The sequence below is a fragment of the Hypanus sabinus genome, chromosome 7, assembly GCF_030144855.1.
Source record: "Hypanus sabinus isolate sHypSab1 chromosome 7, sHypSab1.hap1, whole genome shotgun sequence".
Classification (NCBI taxonomy): Eukaryota; Metazoa; Chordata; class Chondrichthyes; order Myliobatiformes; family Dasyatidae; genus Hypanus; species Hypanus sabinus.
In genome coordinates, this window is record NC_082712.1 from 141,134,378 (window position 1) to 141,158,924 (window position 24,547).

Consider the following 24,547-nt stretch of genomic DNA (forward strand, 5'->3'; position numbering starts at 1 on the left):
AGTTGATAGATACCTGAGACCCCGTGAATGGGGATAAAAGACAGGTCTGGAGAGACACCCTTCAGACACACCAGTGGACACTGACTGAGTGTTGGGAACCCACAGGAAGGTGAGGGCTTCGGAGGCTGAACCAGGAGATCGGTCATTAAAACTCACAGTGATACAGCAGGGCCGGTGAGGACTTGTGTGTGTGTCCACTCATGCCAGAGTGACGAGTCCACCACAGAAGAATGGTCTAGCTGAAGAACAGAGGGGTCATAACTGAATGACCACAATGATACGAGGGATTAAGAAAGCAATGGGTTTGGCTGCTATTGCTCTTCTCTCTCTCTCTCTCTCTCTCTCTCTCTCTCTCTCTCTCTCTCTCTCCTACTTCAGCATTTATGAACTGAACTCTACACTTTCCTATGACAATTCATTTGCCCCTAGACATTGATAGAGCTTGTTTATTATTGATTATTATTATTCCTACACTTTTAGGTTTATTACTGCTAACTTGTTTTATATGTATATTTGCATTTTTTATATTGTATTGTGTAGCTTACTAATAAACACCTTTAGTTTGGTACCAGCAGACTCCAACGGATTCTTCTTTCTCTGCTGGTCAGACACCGAGTTACGGGGTACGTAACAGAAGAAATAACTTGCCATTTCCCCAGCACACTTGTTGAAATAAGTGAAGCTTCTGATCCTACACTGTCTGACCTGGCACAGTCTCCACCACAATACAGTGGAATTCCAGCAGGACAAAGGCTGTGGCTGGATTCCACAGCAAGTTCACAGGAGGAGTGAGTGACAGTTCAGTTCCTGAGCCCTCGGCAGCTGAGCGCAAGTCCATGACTTAGTGCAGTTTGAAAGATGGATGAGATGTGGCAGCCACAGCCAAGATGATTTTGATATTCATCAACATAAGCTTTTCTTATAAAGTAAGTCTCATAAATACATGGCATTCTTGTTCACTTACATTCTTTATAAAAAGTAAAATCTATGTATTTTTTCATAACATATACTTTCACTGACTATCCATTAGATTTAATTATTTCATTTCCAATTGTGGCTTTTGTCTCCATAGCAAATTGTTAAAACAGTTCTTCCTCATTCCTCAATCAATATTCAACAACTACTGTAAGCAGAACATTGTGATTTAGTAATAACGTAGTTTATTAAATAAAAAACCCAATTCGGGACTGGAATTCAATCCTGTTGTTGAGGTAATGGTTAGAAACAGCCTAGGCTTAATCTAATTGCAAGAAAATACAGATACTAGAATCTGGAGCAAAGAAATTAATGGTTACCATTTGAGGTCGAGACCCTGATGCAAGTCTTGACCCAAAACATTGACCATTGCTTTTCCTCTACAGGTTGCTTTCCCTATTGAGTACTTCCAGTAGTTTATTTTTAGCTCATTGTTCATCCAGTTCCCCAAAATTTTTGATTCATTACCATGTAATTAATTCCTTGGTACTCTCCATCTCAATAATTTCTGATTAACGCCTGCTCTCAATATAATTTAATACTTCCTGAATTTCACCGAATATTATTAGCATCTGAACAACCGTAAGAATTTGTACAAAAGCAGTCTGAGCAGTTTACATCAGGGCAGCAGCAGCTGTGGAAAACAGCAAGAGTAATGCTTTGAAGCAGCATTACTTTGCAGCTTGACAGTAAATAGCTAGACATTGTTTATAGTTATTAGTGAAATGCCTGTTCTCTATATTCTTTGAATGTTATGTTTTAATCATTTATAGAGATGTGAAAGAATAATAAATCTGTAGTAATACTGATAGCACAATTAAAGAAAAAGGGCTTCATTTAACATCTTTCCTTTTCCCTCGGGAAGAATTTATAAAATCTCTTAACCAGCTGAAATGACTGTGACTAACTGTAGGGAAGATAATATAAAATGTACTTCTCTGTAATGTGATATAAACGCTTAATGCGAGTTTTAATGAATGTATGAAGAAGCAGTAGCCTTGGAGTTGAGGCGATATATATTGTAGCCTGCGGTAGGTGTTCTTTCATACGGAGTGGATTTAATTAGAGCCTCTGAAAGGATGAGGTTTGAATGAATTGTAGACTGTGTGATTGGACAGAAGAGGGAGTGATGTCAAAGAATAGCGCTGTATCTGTGGAAACAGGAATAAATAAGGAAGACGAGCAGTAAATTAGCAGAGGGAGCTGCATCTAGTTTCAGCCGACTGAAGAGTGACTCCATAAGGCAGGCATTTTGTAGCTGTTGCATTGGTGATTTAAATGAATGAGGAATTTGTTTGAAGAGATAGATTAGATATAAAACATTGTATGATATTTCTTTTGAGCCTGCTGTGCTTCCCCCTCTCAATAACATGGCACAGTCCTTATTTTGTCAGCTGAAGCGAGAACAGTTTGTGAGCATCTCCGCTGTATTTCTCACTGCAGAGGTGTAACTCTGACAGGAGCAGTTTCACGTTCCATCAGTCCCTGGACGGAATTGCAGCGAAGGGAAGAGGCGGGTAATTTCTGCCCTGGGCTCTGTTGGAAAATTCCCTGGGCTCCACCTGACTTGCCCACTCCTGCAAGGTTGGATTGCGGTGTAGCCAAGGAGAATGGACGGAGTCAGCAGCAACAGGACCATGTCCTACAGCAGATGGAGTTATGATAGGTACTCTATGCATTTTCTTATTGAATTGTTTTAATGTATAGCAGTCCAATGAATTCATCGCACCCACTTATTCAGAATATTAATATTGGCAATACCAAGCCGTGGCTGGTACATTTCTTAAAAACAGTGCATCACGCCGTGAAACCTGATGGAAACTCTGTATCTTTCTTTTGGTGTGTGATGTTGTCAAATCTGTGGGAAATGCTGTGGGGTTCACTCTGAATGTACTTCAAAAATACTCAAATTGCAACTGGAAAACTATGTGCCAGTATAAAAAAAAATAACTGACAGTTCATTGAATGCTTTCCCAATTAGTCATACGTATGTATAAAAATCAAGTGTTTAAGCAATTGGGACATTATATTTTTAAATGGTTGACACATTAATTAAAAGTCAGGTTAGTTGCAAGTTGTGAAGGGTAACAAAACCATTCGGGGGAGGGGGGAACCTTCCCTTTCAATAGAACTTACTTTAGTTGCAAGAAAAATCTAGAGAAATTTCTGGAAGTCTTGCATTTCATCATTATGTTGGGCAAAGCTTTCCTTTTATTCTTCCAAGCTGAACAGTGTATGTTTCTCAGCTTTATAGTTTTGCCCCTCACCTGTTCAAGCACCTGTCTATTCTAGCCAATTTTTGTGCAAATTATTTTGACAGTATTGAGCCTGTGTCTGGCAAGTGGTAACTCCCTTGCAGACTCTGTTATGTTGAACTCTTCCAATGGCAAATACAGGAATGCAATTATTGCCTGTGTGTTACTTTTCCCAAACATCATACTTGACTGCTGCTTGTTAAAAGAGCATTGATATTGACTTTTACCTGTATTGAAAATAGAATGTTCAACTTTGTGGCAAAACATTAGGTAGTAGACATTACTGGTTTCAGTGATAAGCAAATTGTAATGATGGAGACAAAGCAAAGAAGATGTGTTTCTAGGGCTCCAGTGTAGTTTGTTTTGTCTAGACTGCTGAAGTGGTAATTGAGGATAACTGTTACTAAATTAAAGGCATTTTGATATCAGTTATGTTGTCTTTTTTCTATGAACAAGGCAAAATAAGTTATCCTTATTATTCATAGAGATTACTTATCATTTTAAGGAATTCATTCTCGCATTTCTATGGTGCAAGTGGTAGTATTGCAACTATATGGAATTGTTAATCTCGTATTGATTTTATTATTTTTATAGAAAGAAACAATGAAGATAATTCATGATCGCACATTAAACTTAGAGGTTTCCACCTATATCTATTCTGTGAATGGACAGTTCATTAAAAACTTCTTTCAATTACTGCAATTGCTATTGGAAGAAAAATTGTAGCTAAAATTGTTTTTACTTTGGCATTGCTTTAAATGGTTGACAAATTGAGTTTAACCACTTCTGGAGGAAAGGGGCAGACTGAGGAATGAAATTCTTGAATGAACAAAAAGGCAATAGTATTATGGCATCTTTGAGTAATACATACAAAGTAACAGTCTCTGTCAACACTGTATTAAATTGGTTCAAGATCATGGTAAATCTTGCACTACATTTTTCTAAATCAGTTCCTTTGTTTAATTTAGATCTTCAAAAGAAAGTGATAACACTGCTCATTTTGTTTCTTTTTGGATTTGGTGGAGAATTGTGGAGGATCTCTAAGATTGCTGTTCATGTTTACAAGGCTGAACTTTGGATAGGGTTTCTGGGACAATGAAACATGAAGAGAAAGAAAGAACAAGAATGGCCAGTTGGTAAAGAAAACTCTGCCAGGAGCAAGTCCTAAGATAAGAAGAAAATATATACTGAATAGTTTAAGTATCAATGAACATCAGAGAATGCAGGGGACAGCCAATTAAATCTGCATGGTTTGGTCTTCTTGTGAAGATAATGATAATAGAGCTATGTAAAACAAGGATCATAAAAATGCTGCCTTTTAGGATAGATGGAGCATGGGGTAATTGTACCTTTTAGATACTAAGAATGCATGTGTGTGCATTAGTATGACGAAATCCTGTTTAGTGGCGTGGTAATCTATGACTTTCCATCACATCACATTCATTTTGAGTAGTCTCTCTCCTCTTTTCATCTTGCCTCTTCTTTCAGTTTGTTCTCAGCACCCCGTCCTTTGGAAGATGTCCCCAACACTCAAACATCATGCTCACTATACACTTGCTGCTTAAAGCAATTTGATTCTGATGTTGCCAGCTATTCCAGCCTCTTTAAAAAGAGCCTACAATCCCATTTCCTTTCCTGTGGAAACCCACTACTACAAGTTTAAAGAAATGGGCAGGATGATTTAGAGCAGGGATTCACCACTTGGGGCCCATGGACCCTTTGCTTAATATGCCATGGTATTGATCCATGGCATAAGAATGGTTGGGAAACCCTGATTTAGACCAAAGTAGAATAAGTTAGAGCTACTGTTTCGGAATGATGGCAAAGAGAAGTGGAACTTTGTAAAGTTCAGTCCCCTCAGGCAAGAGCTTTCTTAGGCTACTGAGAAATACAGAGTCATTAAGTTGGACAACTTCAAAATGGGCTCTCCAACCAACCAAATCCACGTTGACCTGTTTGATACATATAGTAGACACATTTCATTTGCCTGTATTAGGTTTGTAATTTTCTAATAGTCTATATAAGCCCCTGTTAAAATATATTGATTTTGTCTGATTCTACACATCATCATCTGGCAGTTATAACATTATCCCACAGTAAGAAGACTATTGAACAATTCCCTAGTATGTCAAGATGGACTCTTGATCTCACAATCTACCTCTTTATGACCTTGTACCTTATTGTCTGCCTGTACTGCACTTTCTCTGTAACTGTAATACTTTATTCTGTGGTCTCTTATTGCTTTCTCTTGTACTACCTCACTGCACTGGTGTAATGAATTGATCTGTAGAAATGCTGTGCAAGATCAGCGTTTCACTCTAACAGTGCCTGTAACAGTAATGAAATAATTTATTAATTTATTGAATTTACAGTAAGTTTCAGGTATTAACCACTCACTATACTGTATGTTTAGTTAGAAAGTCTTTTCTTCAAATCCCCTTTAGAATTCCTCCCTCTCATCATAAAGCTATGACCTCATGTTTTAGTAGATAACCTTATAATTTTATATCCATTCTATCCAGTTATCACTCAGCCTCCAATAGCTCCAGGGAAAACAAACCCAGCCCATCCATTCTATCCCCATAATTAATGTCCTCCAATCCAAGAAATATCCCTGTGAATCAACGCTGCACACTCTCAAGTGCAATCATACCCTTCTTTTAGTGTAGTGGCTAAAACTTCTCACAATACTTGAGCCAGGAATCTATAAATTTCAAAATATATTCTTTGTCCTTACCTATGAAAACAAACATGTGATATGCCTTCTTCACAGTGTTTTCAATCCGTGTTGCCGTTTACAGGGAAGTATGGGCTTGAACCCCTCTCTCTTCTTCCTGTCTTTTTTTTCATCAATATTTACTGTAGACACTCTACTCAATATGTGACTTCCCACAATGCATCATTTTTCAGTTGCCAGGATTAAATTCCATTTGTCACTGCTTTATGCAACTTTCTATTAGATTTATATCTTGTTGTGACATTAGACAACATTCCTTGCTTTTGCCAATGCCAGCAGTTTCTGAGTCAAATGAAAACTTTCTAATCCTGTCTTACATATCCACATCAGGAACCATAGCCAATGGATGGAAAATCAAAATTGGATTGCAAAATTAGCCAGAATAGCTTACTTGTGTTTGTATGAAATCTCTGCTTTTAGGCTACAACTGTATTGTTGAATGTTTGCGATCCCTTAATTAAGTATTTTATGATGATACTGAATATAGACTTGAAAGAGATAATGTCTCTTTTTGGCCTGATCTTACTCATTCATGTAAACTTGGAAGGTAACACAGACCATAAAGTGTGATTAACTGCACTCTAGTCTGCAATCATGTTTCTCAACAGTTGAGAGAGGTAGTCTATGGAGGAGCCCCTGGATAATTTTGTTTCGAGTTACATATATAGTGATTTTTAAATTTGCGCATTCCATACTGAGATGTTAAGAATCCACAGGGATCAAGTCCACATGGATCAAGTTGCTAAACATTGCAAGATATGCCATCTGAACAGGCATGAAGGAACTTTGATTAGACCCATAGCAGGAAATTAGTATGAATTCCAACACCACACAGCACAAATGGCTTGAAAGACACATATGGTGGGAAAGTCTATTACTGTAGCAACCAATTAACATGTCTATCACTTAAAAACTTCACAATACTTTAATTATTGCAAGCAAGAGTACTAGCCATGCAAGGCTAGACAGATCATAGCAAGCCAGAACTGAATCCGTCAAACTAAGTCTCACTGGGAAGGGAAGTATTTAGAGTGGAACATCACTGAAGGGGGACTTACACAATACTGAGATGGATGAGAAATATCAAGAATGGTTCAGAACTAAATATTTTACTAATGGTACTATATAAAAATAGTAGTTATAAATTGAAAGTAAGGATCAATAATCAGGAAGCCTTTAAGAATCTTGACACAACCATGGACTTCTTCTTTACAACAAAGGACAACATAGAATTAAAGCTTAAGCAGGTATTCCAGATGAGAAACAAGTTAAAGTTTAGAACCAACTCTGGTAAGTGATGTGAACATTGGAAAGCAATATCTTTCATGATCGGCAGAAAGTAATTCCACTGGATTATTTTGGCAAATTATATCAACGGTCTGTTCCTGCTCAAGGATTGGTTGGAAACATTCAGTATGGATTAAAGAGTTTTTTTCCCCATTTGGTATAAATCTGTCAGGATCAGATTTGAGAGAGATTCTGGAGTAATACAAAGATGTGCTCATGTATTCAAGAATTGAAGATAAAAAATGGGAGCCAGAGTAGGTCGAGAAGTTGTCCCCAGTCCTGAATCAGAGTATTGACCCGTAATGTTGACCAACAGATGCAATTTTGACCTTTTGAGCTCATCCAGCAATTTTTCTAATTGTTTGTTCCAGCTGCACACTTCAACTTCCCACATTGTTCCAATGAAGCCCAGCTAACTTTAATGAACATCATCTTCAGAACTGTCTAGGCACTGGACCCATCAGCCCTCTATGTTGACTTCAACAATTTCAGACAGCCAGGTTGTTCTCCTGCTGTCAGAACTGACCAGTTGGGTTGCAAGGCCATCCACCTGTAAACTTCCCTCAGTTTTTCTCTCCCCACAGATACTACCTGGTCCATTGAGTATTTTCAGCATTCTCTCATTTCAGATGTCCAACATCTATTGTGTTTTGTAAATCCAGAATGCCGTCATTCATTTATTAATTTGATAGATCCAGAATCATTTGTCACCAGGATACCCCATTGTATACATTCCTTTTGTTCTCTCCATATACTACGGGTTCTCATTTCTCCAGTATGATGAAGATCCATTGATCAGAAAAGTTAACCCCTCACATTATCTAACATTGTTTAATAATCTCTTGTGTGGCACATTTCTGAAGATTTTCTAAAGGTCCAAAGGCAATGCACCCTCTGGGTTCACCTGAGCTAGTCTGCTGGCTACAATTTTTTAAAAAACATTAACATTGTCAGAACAGATGTCCTTTCATAAATTCATGTTGAGTCTTTCCAAACCTGGAATTATTTTCCAAATGTCCCATTATTACTTGCTTATATCTACTATTTTCCCTGAGTTTAATATTGAACTAAATGGGTTTAGCTCCCCTCTGCTTCATTCTCTCTCTATCCTTCCTGAATTAGTAGGGTTAAATTTGCTATTTTCTCATCTGTAAAGGAGACAAATGTATCCCTACTATGGAATTTTGGAAGATGTTAACCAGTAAATCAATCATTTCCATAGCCACTGTTTTCCATACAGCTGGAATGCAGGTCATGGGATCCTGGGGATTTATTGTATTTCAGCTCCATTAATTTTCCCAATGTTGTGTTGCCTCACAGAGCTCATAGACACACATTCAATTCTGACCATGAATGCGTTCTCTCTGGAATTTGCATGTTCTCTCTCTAATTGTGAGCTTCCTCCAGGTGTTCTGGTTTCCTCCCAAATCCCATAGACATATTATTTGGTAAAGTCGTTGGCTCATGTGTATGGAGTATCATTGAATCTAGTAAGATTTGATGAGAATGTAGGGAAAATTTAAAAAAAGAAATAGTGTAAAAGACAGTTCCCATGGTATATCTTTCTGTAATTCCATAACTCTTAAAAACTAATACTTATTTCTGTCAGCTACTCATGCACTTGTACATTTCTGTGAGATTTTCACAAAAGGACAGACTGTCTCTGATGCTTCCTGTTGCCCATTGGTTTCTTTTTTATGTGACTACATATAAAATAGAACATTTTGCAGTTTGTTTTTGTGTTCTCATATACTCTGTGGCACTTTAATAGGTACCTGCTGTACCTTATAAAGTGGCCAGTGAATGTAAGTCTGTGGTTGTTTGCTTCTGTAGCCCACTCGCTTCAAGGTTTGATGTATTGTGCATTTGGAGATGCTCTTCCGCACACCACTGTTGTAAGAAATGGTTATTTGAGTTGCTGTCGCCTCTCTGTTAGCTTGAACCAGTCTGGCCATCTTCCTAAGACCTCACTCATTATTGAGGCATTTTTATCCACAGAACTGCCACTCACTGGGTTTTCTTTTGTTTCACACACCATTCCCTGTAAACTCTACAGCCTGTTGAGTGTGAAAGTCCCGGTAGATGAACAGTTTCTGAGATATGCAAATCACCCTGTCTGGTACCAACAATCATTCCACAGTCAAAGTAACTTAGATCACATTTCTTCTCCATTCTGATATTTAATTTGAACAATAACTGAAACTCTTGACCATATCTTTCGTGCGTTCAGTTGTTGCCGCATGATTGGCTGATTAGATATTTGCATTAATGAGCAAGAGTACAGGCATACCTAATAAAGTGGCCACTGAGTGTATCCTATTTTCCAGCAATGGTAACTCTTCAAGGTCACAAAATACTTTGTGTTGACCTGAGAGGTCCTATGTAAGTGAAAGTTCTAATTATTTTCTGTTCAGATACCGGGAAAACAAAGCTGGACTGGAAAAATAATCTTGTAAAAAGAAGGCAGTATATTTGTAGAGAAAGTTGGTTGGAAGAGGATGTAAGAGTAAAAGAGCCAAAGGAGTTGGGTATTAATCAAAACTAAGGGTTAGGAGGGAGTGGTATGAAACTGCTGAGATGGGATTGAGATCAACACTAAAAATTTGGCTTGTTGGATTCTATGGCCTTTTCTTGTTGATTCACCTTTTCTTTAAAAAAAAAGTACATTTGAAATGGCAGCACTAATCTTGCTTTGAATTCTTTCTCTTTAGATATCCAACCTATTTACTAATTAGTGTGCTGTTGAAAAAAGTACAGAGAGCTTTTTCTAAACTATCCTTGCTGATTACATGTCTGCTGGCAACTTTTGTTTGTTCTTAGAATTTTTGGCCCAGATTAGTGAGTTGTCTCCAGAATTGCATCTTTGTGCATTATCTACAGAAACATTATCTTGAGAGAACTATTAAATAACCCAATATCCTCTACTATAAATCAGCTACCTTCTAAAAATAATTTGGTCCATGCGTGGTGGGCCGAGACAATGCACAACCTTGTCTATAAATAGCGTTTTCTTCCAATTGCATTGTCTTCAAAAATGATCTTATTTTGCTGCTTATTACATTTATTTAGAGGTCAATTTCATTATTAATTCTTGCAATTATTTGACATTGATGTGTGGAAGCTCTGAATATTATGTCTGTGCTAAGGCAATTCATGAAGCAATCTGCTGGAAGAGCTCAGTGGGTTGAGCTGCGTCAGGGGGTGGGTGTGGGGGAAACAAAAAAATGTTGCTGTTTCATGTCAAGAACCTGCATCAGCCCTGATTGTTTGTGCTTCAGATTCTAGCATTTGCAGTCTTTTATGTCTCCAAGCTAGTTGACTCAGCTGCTAAATTCAGATTAAGAACAAGCCACAGGAAATCTAGCAATCTTCTAAGCTGTTGTGCATTGGTAATAACATCTCCGGCTACCTAAAAGGCATCTCCTTGTAAAATAGCATATCTGTTAATTTTCCCTATTTGCCAGATCCTAATATATCTTCATTGTATGATTGCACGCATTGATTGTGAAGAGAAATTCCTAACTAATTCCGTTAAGTTATAATTAATTGATAATATAATTTGAGTTTTTTGACTTCTGGGATCACTGGTGAAAAACCTCTGTAAGGGATAAGCTTAATCAGAATTTGACTGACAATTAAAATCAGGAATACAATATTATGACAAAATCATGTTAGGCAAGCATTTGTAACACTTGAGATGTAACAAGTCAAATGTATCATATCAAATGCAGGTTGGAAGAAGGCCCAGAATTTGCTCTGGGACTTGGTCATACATTCAGCTGACATTAAATCCACTGACAGAGTGGTTGTCTAATCTGAGTGAGTATCTCCATAAGACAGATTCCTTTTACATTAAAGTCCATCTTTGGGACCTGAGATTTTCCCTTCTTTCCTGCAACTACTTTCTGTTAGCTTCTCAGAAGTTGACTTCACAAACTGGCCATGGGGATTTTCTTCTAATCATTTGTACGACACAGCTGCAGTTACAGGAAGGTGTGGTTGTGGGTTAACTAGGTGTAATGTTCTTGAAATGTACATGTGAGAGAACCTTTTCCTGCCAAGGCACCGTTCCTCTTGCATTACGTTTTCCAAATAGTTGGACGTATGTTGTTCTGAGATTAATAGAAGCAAACAAGTTATGAGAATATAGTGTGATATTAGATTCACCCTTGATCTTGATGACACATTTCTGATTCATGGAATGATTTGGCTTTTCTGTTGGAAGCACTGGTACAAAATTGCAGTAACTCTTTGCATTATACTTGTATGAACTTTGCTTCGTTACACTGAATGTGTAGGATACTTTTCAGCTTTGTCTGCAGCATGAGAGAATGAAAAATTACTTGTAGTCATACAAGGAAAAGGTAGTTTTAAGGAAATGACAGAAAAAATGTAATTGTTAAATTTCAAAGAACAAAAATACACTATGAGAAATGATTGATCTTTCAAATGATTGTATAATATTTTTGCATTATCTTGTATGTATTCCTCAGACCTAATGGCATTAGTCTCAAAGAGCTCCATTTCTAAGATAAAGTGATTGCTTTGTGGCAATTTTACAGATGATACAAGGATAGGTAGAGAGGCAGGTAGTGTTGAGGAAGCAGGGAGTCTGCAGAAGGACTTGGACAGATTAGGAGAATTAAGAAGAGGCAGGTGGAATCAGTGTAGTGAAGTATATGGTCATGCACTTTGGTAGGATGAATAAAGGCAGACTATTTTTGAAATGTTGAGAAAATTCAGAAATCAAGGGTTCTGCAAAGGTTAACTTGTGGGTCGAGTCAGTGGTAAGGAAGGCAAATGTAATGTTAGCATTCATTTTGAGAGGGCTGGAATATAAAAGCAAAGATTTAATGCTGAGGCTTTATAAGGCATTAGTCAGACTGCACCTGGAGTATTGTGAGCAGTTTGGGGTCCTTTTCTAAGAAAGGATGTGCTGGCATTGGAGAGGGTCCAGAGGAGGCTTATGGGAATGATTCCAGGAATGAAAGGATTAATGTATGAGGTGTATTTGATGACTCTGGGCCTGTACTCACTAAGGTTTAGAAGAATGAGCGGGAGTCTCATTAAAACCTATCAAATATTGAAAGGCCCAGATCGAGTCGACATAGAGAGAATGTTGCCGATAGTGAGGGAGTCTAGGACCAGAGGGCACAGCCTCAGAGAATAAGGATGTCTCTTTAGAACAGAGATGAAAAGGAATTTCCTTAGGCAGAGGGTAGCGAATCTGTGGAATCCATTGAATTGGAGATGAAGTTATCGGGTATATTTAAAGCGGCGGTTGATAGGTTCTTGATTAGTAAGAATGTCAAAAGTTACGGGGAGAAGGCAGATGAATGGGGTTGAGAGGAATGTGAAATCAGTCATAAAGGCATGGTAGAGCAGACTCCATTGTCATAATGGCCTAACTCTGCTTCTATGTCTTATGGTATTAAGTGATAATGAACAGAATGCAGAAAAAGACCATAAGACCATACCTCTGTCCATCTGCTCATTTTAATGAAGTCTTTACAAAAATACAATGATACAATTCAAGCAGTCGTATCTCAGAATCCTTTTGAGATTATTTTCTCAGTGATTTTTAAATGACAACCAAAGAGCAAGGCAAGAAGAATGTCCTACTCTTCTGATCAACGTTCAAAGTAAAATTTATTATCAGAGCACATTCATGTCACCACATACAATCCTGAGGTTCTTTTTCTGTGGGTATACTTAGCAAATCTATAGAACAGTAACTGTAAACAGGATCAATGGCCAACTAACTGTGCAAATGCCTGTATAAATAACTAGCAAAAATTAACGAGCATGAGATAGCAAGATAAAGAGTACTTAAAGTGAAACCATCGGTCATGGTAACACCAGAAATAGAATGAGTGCAGTTGTTCCCTTCTGTTCAAGAGCCTGATGGTTGAGGGGTAGCAACTGTTCTTGAACCTGGTGGTGCATGTCTTGAAGTACTTGTACCTTCTACCTAATGGCAGCAGTGAGAGAACTGCATGGCCTGGGTGGTGAGGATCTTTGATGATAGATGCTGCTTTTCTATGGCAAAGTTTAATGTAGATGTACTCAATGGTTGGAAGGGTTTTACCTGTGATGTACTGGGCCAAATCCACTACCTGTTGTAGGATTTTCCACTCAAAGGCATTGGTGTTCCCATATCAGGCAGTAATCCAGCCAGTCAGTATAGTTTCCACCACACATAACTAGAAGTTTGCCAAAGTTTTTGATGACATGCTGAATCTCTGCAGACTCCTTAGGAAGTAGAGATGCTGTCATGCTTTCTTTGCTATTATATTTATATGATAGGTCCAAGACAGATCTTGTGAGGTGAGACCCAGGAATTTAAAGTTATACTGACCCTCTCCACCGATGATTACAGGCTCATGGACCTCTGGTTTCTTTCTCCTGAAGTCTACAATGAGTTCCTTGGTCTTATTGACATTGAGTGAGAGGTTGTTGCAATTATACCACTTGGGCAAATTTTCAATTTCCCCCCTGTATGCTGATCCATCTCCACCATTGAAACAGCCCAAAACAGTGGTGTCATCAGCAAACTTTATTTATCGTGTTGGAACTGTACTTAGCCACACTATCTTAGGTGTAAAGCGAGTAGAGCAGGGGATAAGCACACATCCCTATGGTGGTCCTGTGCTGATGGAGATTGTGGAGATGTTTTTGCCAATCTGAACTGACTGAAGTCTACAAGTGAGGAAATCCAGGATCCAATTGCCCAAGGGGATATGGAGGTCAGGTCTTGGAGCTTACTGATTAGTTTTGAGGGATATGATGGCATTAAGTGCTGAGTTGTAATTGATAAAGAGCATCTTGATACATGCATCTTTGCTGTCCAGAAGTTTCAGGGGCATGTGAGGAGCCAATGAGATGGCACCTGCTGTAGAGCTGTTACTTTGGTAGGTGAATTGGAGTGGATCCAAGTCACCGCTCAGCCAGGAGCTGATCTGCTTCAACACCAGCCTCTCAAAACACTTCATTGTGGATGGAAGTGCCACTGGGCGATAGTCACTGAGACAGGTTACCATGCAAATACACTCATTACTTCTGATGTTTGCCACCTTGTAGTGTAATTGCACCATGGAGATCATCTTCAGGATCATCATTTCCAAACTCATCTCTGACAACTCATCACAGCATTACACTTCTGCAGACTTACGGCCTCCACAACATTATTCGACCCTCCGCCTACCTTTCTATCATCTGCAAACTTGTTCACAAAGCCATCAATTCTGTCATTCAAATCATTGACATATAATGTGAAAAGAAGCAGTCCCAATAACAATCCCTGCAGAACACCACTAGTCACTGAAACCAACCAGAAAAGGTCCTTTCATTTCCAGTCTTTGCCTCTTGCCAGTCAGTCAATCTTTTATCCATGCTAGTATCTTTCTTGTAACACCATGGCCTCTTAACTTGTTTAGCAACCTCATGTATGGCACCTTGTTAAAGACCTTTGAAAATCCAAGTAAAAACATCTACTGATTCTGCTTTGTCTATCCTTTCTGTTATTTTCTCATAGAATTCCAAAGAATTTTTTGGACAAGATTTCCTGTTGAGGAAACCACGCTGTCTTTGGCCTATTTTATCGTGTGCCTCCAAGTACCTTGAAACCCCAGCCTTAATAATGGACTCCAACATCTTCTCAACCACAGAAGTCAGGCTAACAAGGCCATAATGCCCTTTTTTTTTTGCCTCACTCCCATCTTAAAGAATGGAGTGAAATTTGCAATTTTCCAGTCCTCCAGAACAGTTCCAGAAAATAGTGAATCTTGAAAGATGCACCACAATCTCTTCAGTTATCTCTTTCAGTACCCTAGGCTGTAGTCCATCTGGTCTAGGTGACTTATCTACCTTAAGACCTTTAAGCTTCCCAAGCTGCTTCTGCTTGGTAATAACAACTACACTCACTTCTGCCCCCTGACATTCTTGAATTTCTGGCATACAGATGGTGTTTTCCACAGTAAAGACTGAAACAAAATACTCGTTAAGATCATCTTCCATTTCTTTGAACCCCATTACTACATCTCCAGTGGCAATTTCCAGCAGTCTGATATCCATTCTCTTCCCCCTTTTACTCTTTATATTTCTGAAAAAACTTTTGGTATCGCCGTTTTTATTATTGGCTAGCTTACCTCCATATTTCATCTTCTCTTTCCGTATTGCTTTTCTATTTGATTTTTGTTGTTTCTTAAAATCATCCCAATCCTCTAACTTCCCACTATCATTTACTATATAATATTTCCTCTCTTTTGCTTTTATGCTGCCTTGGATTTCCCTTGTCAGCTACAGTTGCTTCATCCTTCCTTTAAATATCACTTCTTCACTAGGATGTATTTATCCTTTGCCTTCCAAATTGCCACCAGAAACTCTATCTATTGCTGTTCTGCCATCATCCCTGCAAGTGTCCCATTCCAATCAACATTGGCCATCTCCTCTCTCATGCCTCTGTAGTTCCCTTTACACCACTGTAATACTGATACTTCTCTTTTTACTCTTCCATTTCAAACTTAGGGGTGAATTCTATAATATTATGATCACTAACTCCTAAGGGTTCCTTTACTTTAAGCTCCCTAATAAAATCTGGTTGATGACACAATGCCCAATTCCAGAGTTGTCTTTTTCCCAGTGGGCTCGACCACGAGCTACTCTAGAAATTTTACAAATTCCTTCTCTTGGAATCCAGCACCAACCTGATTTTCCCAATCAACCTACATATTTAAATTTCCCATGACTATAGTAAAATTGACCCTTTCACGTGCCTTTTCTATCTCTCATTGGAATTTGTACCCCACAACCTTACTATTCTTTGGATGTCTGTATATAACTCCCATAGAAAGGCAAATTTCCCAGCAAATTTCTGACAAATGCTAAAGGTGTGTGTGGTGATTCTATTAATAACTAGGATAGAGAAAATGTTGAAGATGTAGAGGGCACAGAATTTTAAACCTTCATTCAAGAGAATATTTTTAGCCAATGTGCAGAAAGCCCAAATGTGAAGAAACAGTGCTGGATTTAGTTGTGGCAAATTAAATTGGACAGGTGGCTGGAGTATAGTGGGAAAACACTTTCGTGGTAGTGATGGTATTGTAGTTATATTTAACATTCCTCATGGAAACAGACAAAACTAAAATAGGAGTAAAGATTCTAATGTGGGTAAGCTGATCTTATTGGACAGCATAGTTATTTAGCCAAAGTGGACTGGCATCAGGCTGTTTGAAGTTAAATTAGTCTTGAAGAAATGAGAAGCACTTAAGAAGATGAAAAGTTAAATCTGCTCCACAAAGAAAAAGCATGGCCTATGAAAGTGTAGAAATGAAATAAAAAGGGAATTGAGAAAGAAAAGAATGTGTATTAAAGATAATAGAGATCTGTTTTACTAATGCATGATAAGAGGATTGCTGCAAAAAGAGTAGGTTCTAATGAGACTGAAAAGTGCATATGTGGAAGGGGAGGATGTGTTTCATCCTGCTGAACAAATGCCTTGTAGCTGTTTCCATAACAGTGGGAGTTGATGCTGATGTCTTTGTGAATGGTAAATATGAAGTACAGGATGGAATATGTATAATCAAGCTAGAGTGGTAAGGAGTTTCATCTTTTTGGATGAAACAATTTCAGACCGTTAAGTGCTGTCATTCTAAGAGGAGACTGAAATCTGCATTAGAAGGGTAAAGTGTGCTGAGTTATTTCACAAGAAGCTGCCCTACCCTGCCTGGCTCCATCTTCTCTTTATTTTCCTTGTCTGCTTCCACCTATCCCCCGCCTGCCCCTGTCCCCATCTACACCACTTCCCCACCCTCCGCTACTCCATCCTTCACCCAGCCTTGGTCACTGTTTCATCTCTATCCCTCTCCTCTTTATAAAGGGTATCTTCCCACTTCCCTCTCTGTCCTGAGGCAGGGTCTTGACAATTCCTTCTCCTCTCCCCACGCACAGAAGTTGTTTGACCTGCTGAGTTTCTCCAGCTGTTTTTTTTAAATATTGCTCTGCATTCTAGCATTTGCAGACTCTCGTGTGCCCTCACATAGAATGAACTTGCCTGCTCCATGGAGTCTGTCATCCGATGGCAATCAATACTGGCAGCAGCAGGTTTCCACTGTCAGACTCACTTACAGCATAATCATTCGATGTTAGCAACAGTAGCGGATTTGGTTAGAAGGGTCAAAGGCTTATTATCGTCAGTTACAATAGAGGTAAGGTTACCTCATAAATTCTGCAGAAGAAGAGTGATGCTGTGATGAGTTATCAGAGATGAGTTTGGAAATGATGATCCTGAAGATAATCTCAGTGATGCAATTACACTGCAAGGTGGCAAACACCAGAAGGGGAGGACATTCTTCTTGCCTTGCTGCTTGACAGCTTGTTTCATTCAAAAATCATTGAGAACATAATTTCAGAAGAGTTCAGGGATGTGACTTCATGAATCACATCATTGCACAGCTTCAGTATCTTTTGTAAATACTTTATGGGAGTGAGAAGATGTACAGTATATTCTGTGTATTAGGAGCAGTAGTTGACATCTTAGCCTCTCAACCTAGCTCTGTCATTTAATGAGATCATGATGGATTTGACTGCAACCTCAGCTCCACATTCCATTGACCTGCTGTAACATTTCATCCCTTTGTTTTTATCAAGGATCCATTTTGCCTTAAACAAATTCAATTAAATGCTTCCACTGCCCTTAGAAAGAGAGTTTCAAAGACTCGTGCCCGTTGAAGAGGTAAAACAATTTTGCCTCATTGTTTTTAATAGATGACCCTTATTTTTAAACTATTACTCCCAATTTCTAGATTCTTCCATAAAAGGAAACATCCTCTTCACATTCTGTATGATCTCTGAAGAATCAAATTTCCTTGTGTAGATTCAAACCTAACCTGTTCAACCTTACCTCATAAGGCAAACTATGAACTCCAAATGTTTTGTCCAGTAACTGAACTTCGAACTGCTTCTCTTGTATTATTATCTTTCCTTAAATAAATATACTTATATTGTGCACAGTACTCCAAGTGTTGTTTCATTACCGTCCCTTATAAATGAAGATCTGAGTTTGTCTGTTAAAGTAGAGACACCATGAATGAAAACATCTTGGCCTGAAGATATGCAAAAAGATGAGCAGAATTGCTTCTCTCCATGCTATTTCAACTTTCAGCCATGGCAACCCCACTTTCTTATAAGTAGTATAGGAGCAAATTTCTTGCGCAATTTTCTGCTTTGAAGTGGAATCAATGAAAGCAGTATAAATCATATTAATTTTCATAGTTAAAATATCTTCTGCTATATGACTCACTTTGGAGGGCTATGCATCTTAGGTATTTAGCTACATGCACATAAGCAGCAGAAATACTCACTATACACAGTCCGGTGCTTTTTATTCTGTTATTTGGCTAAACTGAGCAAAATTGGGGTGATACCTTCAAGATGTTTTAAAGATGGAACTGAGGAATATGATGAAAACCAGATTGCTGTGACTGAGATCTATCTAAAGTGATCTCTTTTGCTGTTGCAATGATGCCTGATTGGTCTTGTAACAGCAGCTTGACTTTACAATTCAAAATGATGCAGCCAATATCACCTTTCTTTTAAGCTGTATATTTAAGCAAAAGAGGTCTGGAGTGATGTGATTGTGCTGGAAGTGTTTTGCACTTGTTCACTTCTCACATCTTTGGAGTCAGTCCTCTACAGAAGTGGACATGTCTCAATGCATCAACGCAATCTTCCATCATCCAAGGAAGACTGTGTTTGAAGAATGGGCAGCATTCTTGCATGTTCTTTCTGAAATGTCCTACATTAGAAGCTCAGAACACGATGTAAATGCTATTTCCCTAAACTTAAAGTTCAAAGTAAATTTATTATCAAATTACATATATGTCACCAGATACTACCCAGAGATCTGTTTTCTTGTTGGCATTCACAGTAAATACAAAGGAACACAATAGATTCATTGAAAAACCATATATGACAGAGTTGGACAAACAAGCATTATGCAGGAGACAACAAACTGTGTAAATACAAAAAATAAGATAATAATAATTAAATAAGCAATGAGTATAGAGAACATGAGTTGTAGAGTCCTTAAGAGTGAATCTATAGGTTGTAGAATCAGTTCAGTTTTGGGATGTGAAGTTATTCCTTCTGGTTCAAGAGCTTGATGGTTGAAGGGTAATATCTGTTCCTGAACGGTGGTCTGGTTCTTGGGGCTCCTGTACCTCCTTCCTGATGGCAGCAGTGAGAAGAAAATATGGCTTCCTCCAAAAGTATTGGAAGCATTAATGAATTAGGTGAGCATCCCAGCACTGAAGCAGCAATTACATTAGATAGGCTCTGTGAGGCAGGCCTAACACCAGAGATCTGAAATAGAGATGCTATTCCACATGCTATCAAGGGAAGAGGTTTAGCAGGAGGACAAAATCCCCTTTGGTGTAGGGTGTGGGTGGAATCTGTAATATCCCCACTATCTCCTAGGAGTTCCTGAGTCATAACCACGCAATCACTCAGGAACATTTGGAATTGCAATGGGAACCTTGTGTTAATACTCTGGGAGTACATCAAAGCCCAGGGAAATCTTGGAAGAAGTACAAAACCTCACAAACTACTAATGTGCCTGTCCTGCTAATGACCTGCTGCTCTACATGTGGCAAATTCTACAAGAACCTGATTGACCTTGAAAATGGAATGGAAGCAACTTGTATGCCTACAAAGGAGCTGATAATGATGCAGGGTGCAGTCTAGTTTGTCCTGTATTCTGCTGCCACGGTGTTGATTTATGAATTCATTGAAACACATCATAAAAAGAAAGATTGATTTTATTTTCCTCTTGACAGCCCACATTTCATTGGTTGTTTGTGTAAAGCATTCATATAAAATATTCTGAAACTGGTGAGTAATTCAAGCTGTTGCATTTTCTCTTATTTCAGGTTAATCTGTTCATTAGCATATTAGAACTTAGGCCAAAATATGTGAAAGAAATAAGATCATGTAAAATGTGCTAAATAGACTTAACCATATGGCGTTGTTTTTTTAAAATTTGCTTCTGGAATGTGCTTGATGTTGGCAAGGATTTTGTTCTTGTGTCATATAAAATTTTGTAAAATATTGGATGAATGTCTGAACAGTTCAAAATGACTACTTCACTCTTTCTGACCTATTAGTATGTGGGATCTGTTTGTCTGTTAGTGAGTGATGTTTACAGAATGTCTGTATTAGATAAACACTGTAGGTAAACTCTGTCAAATATTTGCTGATGGCTGATGGATTCTTTCTTAGTCACAGGCACCATTAAAATGTGAGTGTCTGTCAAGCCAGCTTGAAGGATTCTTCTTTTGGGTTTGGGCTTATTGCTTATAGTGCTGAAAGCTATGCTGATGGGCACATACTTTTTGAATGCTAGAAACCAGCTTGAGTTAATGGCATGAAAACTAAAAGCTTAAAGCATTTGTTTGTTTCTGGGTCCCCCTGCCTTGTGAAGCTTGTAAATATGTTGAGCTATCTTTGTTGGACTTCAACTGAGGGCTGGAAATGGCGATTAGTGCTGAGGGCCCAGGAGAGGTTACACGAGGGAGTCAAAATTCGGAGTTCCTCTGAAAATTGCAACAATCAAGTGGTGACCAAGAACTGTCAGCCCTGAAATCATTGTGGAAATCTTTTTTGACTTGGTATGTGGAATTCAGCATGGCTTGTTTGTGCTTTCTATTTTATGATAACAAATTAAGCTTTGTTGTGCTTGTAAGCTTATTAGTACATCTCTTGGACACTTGAATAGCTTTGGTCCGATCAACCCAGTCCATTACATTTTGGTGCTGCGAGCAGGGTACAGGAAAATGTGAAGGTCGACAAGCAAGTCGCACAATACCGTACCAAGACTTATCAGGTCTCCGGATCGACAGATGACTGATGATTTTGGATTGGTGGCTAATGTTGTGAGTAAATGGGATCCTCCCAGATGTTGGGAGAAGGTATTTGCTGAATTGTCCAACGTTCAGCTTCCATGTGTAATATCACAATGCCTTAAGCATATAGCTTTTCCCTCTAAGAGGGACTCTTTACCTCAAGCAAGTTGGATATTTCTGACTGCATTGTTGAAGGTGAGTATTGAAACAGCTGAACTCTTTGAGGGAAAACAAACAACCGCAGCGCGAGTTGGCCTCTTTGAGGTCTCGGAACACTGTTTTAATTGACACACCATGGACGGGGCTGGAGCATGCTAAGCACTCCAAGCTTAATCAGACTGACTTGGCTGACGGGGATATTTGGTATGAAGATGGTGATCATTTGGATGGGGGTGAAAACAATATAATTGAGATACACCCCCTCAGACATGTAAGTTACAGAAGAATGCCAGAATACTGATGAACAAAATCAAGCTGCAGCAGCTGTCCGTACCATCAGTGAGACCACTACCCATAACTATGCTACCACTGAGTTATGGATTTAGCCCAAAGGCTGCGTCAGTGGCCAGGAGAATCCTTGCCCAGCTGTTTCACCCACCTTTGGGAACTAGGGGCCTCACTAATGTTTTAATGTGCATGAATTGATTCAGCTGGGGTCCTGGCTGAATTGTCGGATATGGTCAGGCTGATGGAGCTGAATTCTTCCTGTTGGCTGTAGTCATTCAAGTGTTCCATGCTCACTACCCTACTTCTTTTGAGTGGAACACATACAACACGCTGGAGGAACTCAGCAGGTCGGGCAGCATCCGTGGAAACGAGCAGTCAACGTTTTGGGCAGAGACCCTTCGTCAGGACTGAAGAGGGAGGGGGCAGGGGCCCTATAAAGAAGGTGGGGGGAGGGTGTGAAGGAGAAGGCTGGTGGGTGTCAGGTTAAAAACCAATCAGGGGAAAGATCAAGGGGTGGGGGAGGGGAAGCGGGGACAGAATAGGCAGGAAAGGTGAAGAAGGAAAGTAAGGTGAAAGCATTGTGTAGTAGAGGAAGGCAGAATCATGAGAGAGGAGATAGGCAGCTGGAGGAGGAGGAGGCAGAGTGAAACTGGGATGGGGGAAGGGAGAGGGAGGAAATTACCAGAAGTTGGAGAATTCAATGTTCATGCCAAGATTTAGGAACTCATTTAGTCAGGCAGCATCCATGGAAACGAGCAGTCAATGTTTCGGGATGAATGGAGTGTGTTTCCTCATCCCTGGAAAATCCCTCTGGAGGCTATTTCACACCTCCATGACATGGCAAATCAATCTGCCCTTTTGCAATAATAATGCATTTAACAGCCCTAAAGCTGTCCCCTTTTCCCTTGGAATGTGCACCCAACTGATGAAATGCGGACACTCCTGCTGGAAATGCATCCTGCTTGCTCTGTTAGGGTCAGCTGAGGGTTGGATTGTTGCAGAGACAAGTAGTCTATTGGTCCAACTTGAAGGGTCAGATGTAGATTGGGAATGGATGCAGGTTAAGGTTGCTTTTAAATCCTGGCAGCAGCAGAGGCAATCTGAGTACATGGCGAATGGAACTAGGAATGCCCTAAAGCAGCCAACGATTCTGCTTCAGCATTCTGTATCAAAGAGCCCCTCTCCCCATCTAGGTAGAAAGGAAATGTTTCTGTCCCTGCTGAAGGCAGGGCTGAATAAGGAAAGAACTGACCGTGTAACAACTGGCGTCCTTTATGTATTATACCATGAGCATTGTGATCTAGGTGGGCTCTATTCGATAGTCCAGACAAAGGGACCAGTTAACCTTCAGCCCTTACACCAGAATGTTATGTTAATCCCAAAGAGCAGGACTTTCCCTGGTTATATCCAGACTTGGGTGAGTTGGACCCTAGATGGTGGGTTACTCAGCCCGTCACCAAAGCTCATGGCCAGGGCTCTGTGACTGCCACTGTTGCTATGGCATGTCATATATCTGGTATCCCAGAGGAGACCTGAGGCCATATGTACCTATTACCCTTTGGTGGTCACATGGCAATAAACCCCAGTGAATCGCCCTCATGGACACCAGGGCTAAGGTTGCCTTATTTCAGCGGAATCCAGATGTTTATACAGGGGAGCAAGTGTGTGGAGTTGAGCAAAGGTCCATCTCACTATCAGTGAGTGACCTCCTTGGTCCCCATGCTCATCTCCCAGGTACCTGGGAGACAGCATTTTGGACTGATTTATTAATGGGAACTTCTACATGACATCCTTTGGCAAACTTGCGTCTGGTATTAGGAAGGCATCTATTTTGGCTGTCAAGACAAAATGAAGAAAACCTATCTTTAGACATTTGCTATCGCAAATAATTGTTGCCAAGGAATATCGTCCCCCGGAAGGGCGTTGAGGAAATCGATGAAATAGTTGAGTCCCTTCTAAACCTAGAGTTCTTCATCCTACCTCATCCCCTTATCCCCTGCCACTGTTTGGCCAGTTTGGAAACCTGATGGTCTTGGCGTATGACCAAAGGTCATACCAAAGGGCAGCTTTCCTCTCTGCTGGCCAGTGCTCAAAGCTGTTGCAGATGTTGTGCCCCTGACAGAGCACCTTCTTAGTGGGACGGATGTTTATTATGCTGTTATTGATTTGGTAATGCTTTCTTTTCCATCCCTATTGCAGAGCAGTCCCAGGATCAGTTTGCTTTTACATGGAACAGCCTCAGTACACCTTTACATGCCTCTCACAGTGATAAGTCCATAGTCTCACTGTTTGTAATAGTGAGGTGGCATGGGATTTGTGGGAAAATGTCCCATCCCCCCCCCCTCATTAAAATAGCTCACTGTATAGATGATGTGATATTGTGGGGATCCTCCGAAGAGGGGGTTTGTTTAATACTTTGACTGAGCACATGCAATTGAGGGGACGAGAAATTAAACCCAATGAAGTATAAAGCCCAGTGATGACAATTCATTTTCTGGGAATACAATGGACTAAGGGCGATAGGATAATTCCCAATAAGGTCAGAAATAAGATCCTAGATATAGAGCCCCCTATGACAAAACAGAAAGCCCAGTGCTTTATTGGCCTTTGGGATACTGGTGGCACCACCTATGCCATTTGACTCTGCTTCTCCGACCCTTGTATGTCATCACCAGAAAGAAACTTACTTTGGCATAGGGCCCCTAGTAACCATAAGCTTTTGAGGCTGCAAAGGAGGCCGTTGCCAAAGAATTTCCCCTGTCTCCTCAGTGAGATGGCCTCCCCTTTGAACTGCAAGTTTCTGTAAATGATAATGTGGCCCTCTGGAACCTTTGCAGAGATATGGAGGAAGGAATATGCCTGTAGGGTTTTGGTCCTGAAAACTTCCTGATGCTGCCACAAGTTACACTGCATTTGAAAAACAACCTCTTGCCTCCTAAAGGATAGAG

The 24,547-nt window shown here is 39.6% G+C and overlaps 1 protein-coding gene across 1 annotated transcript in view; it reads left to right on the forward strand.

Annotated features, from left to right (window-relative positions):
* The first annotated feature begins 836 nt into the window (after window positions 1–836).
* tub (TUB bipartite transcription factor) overlaps window positions 837–24,547 on the forward strand; it is a 346,063-nt gene continuing 322,352 nt past the window's right edge. Inside the window, exons 1-2 of the mRNA XM_059975792.1 lie at window positions 837–926; window positions 2,419–2,641. Coding sequence (XP_059831775.1) covers window positions 2,586–2,641 — 56 coding nt within the window. The 5' untranslated portion in view covers window positions 837–926; window positions 2,419–2,585. The remainder of the gene's footprint in view (window positions 927–2,418; window positions 2,642–24,547) is intronic.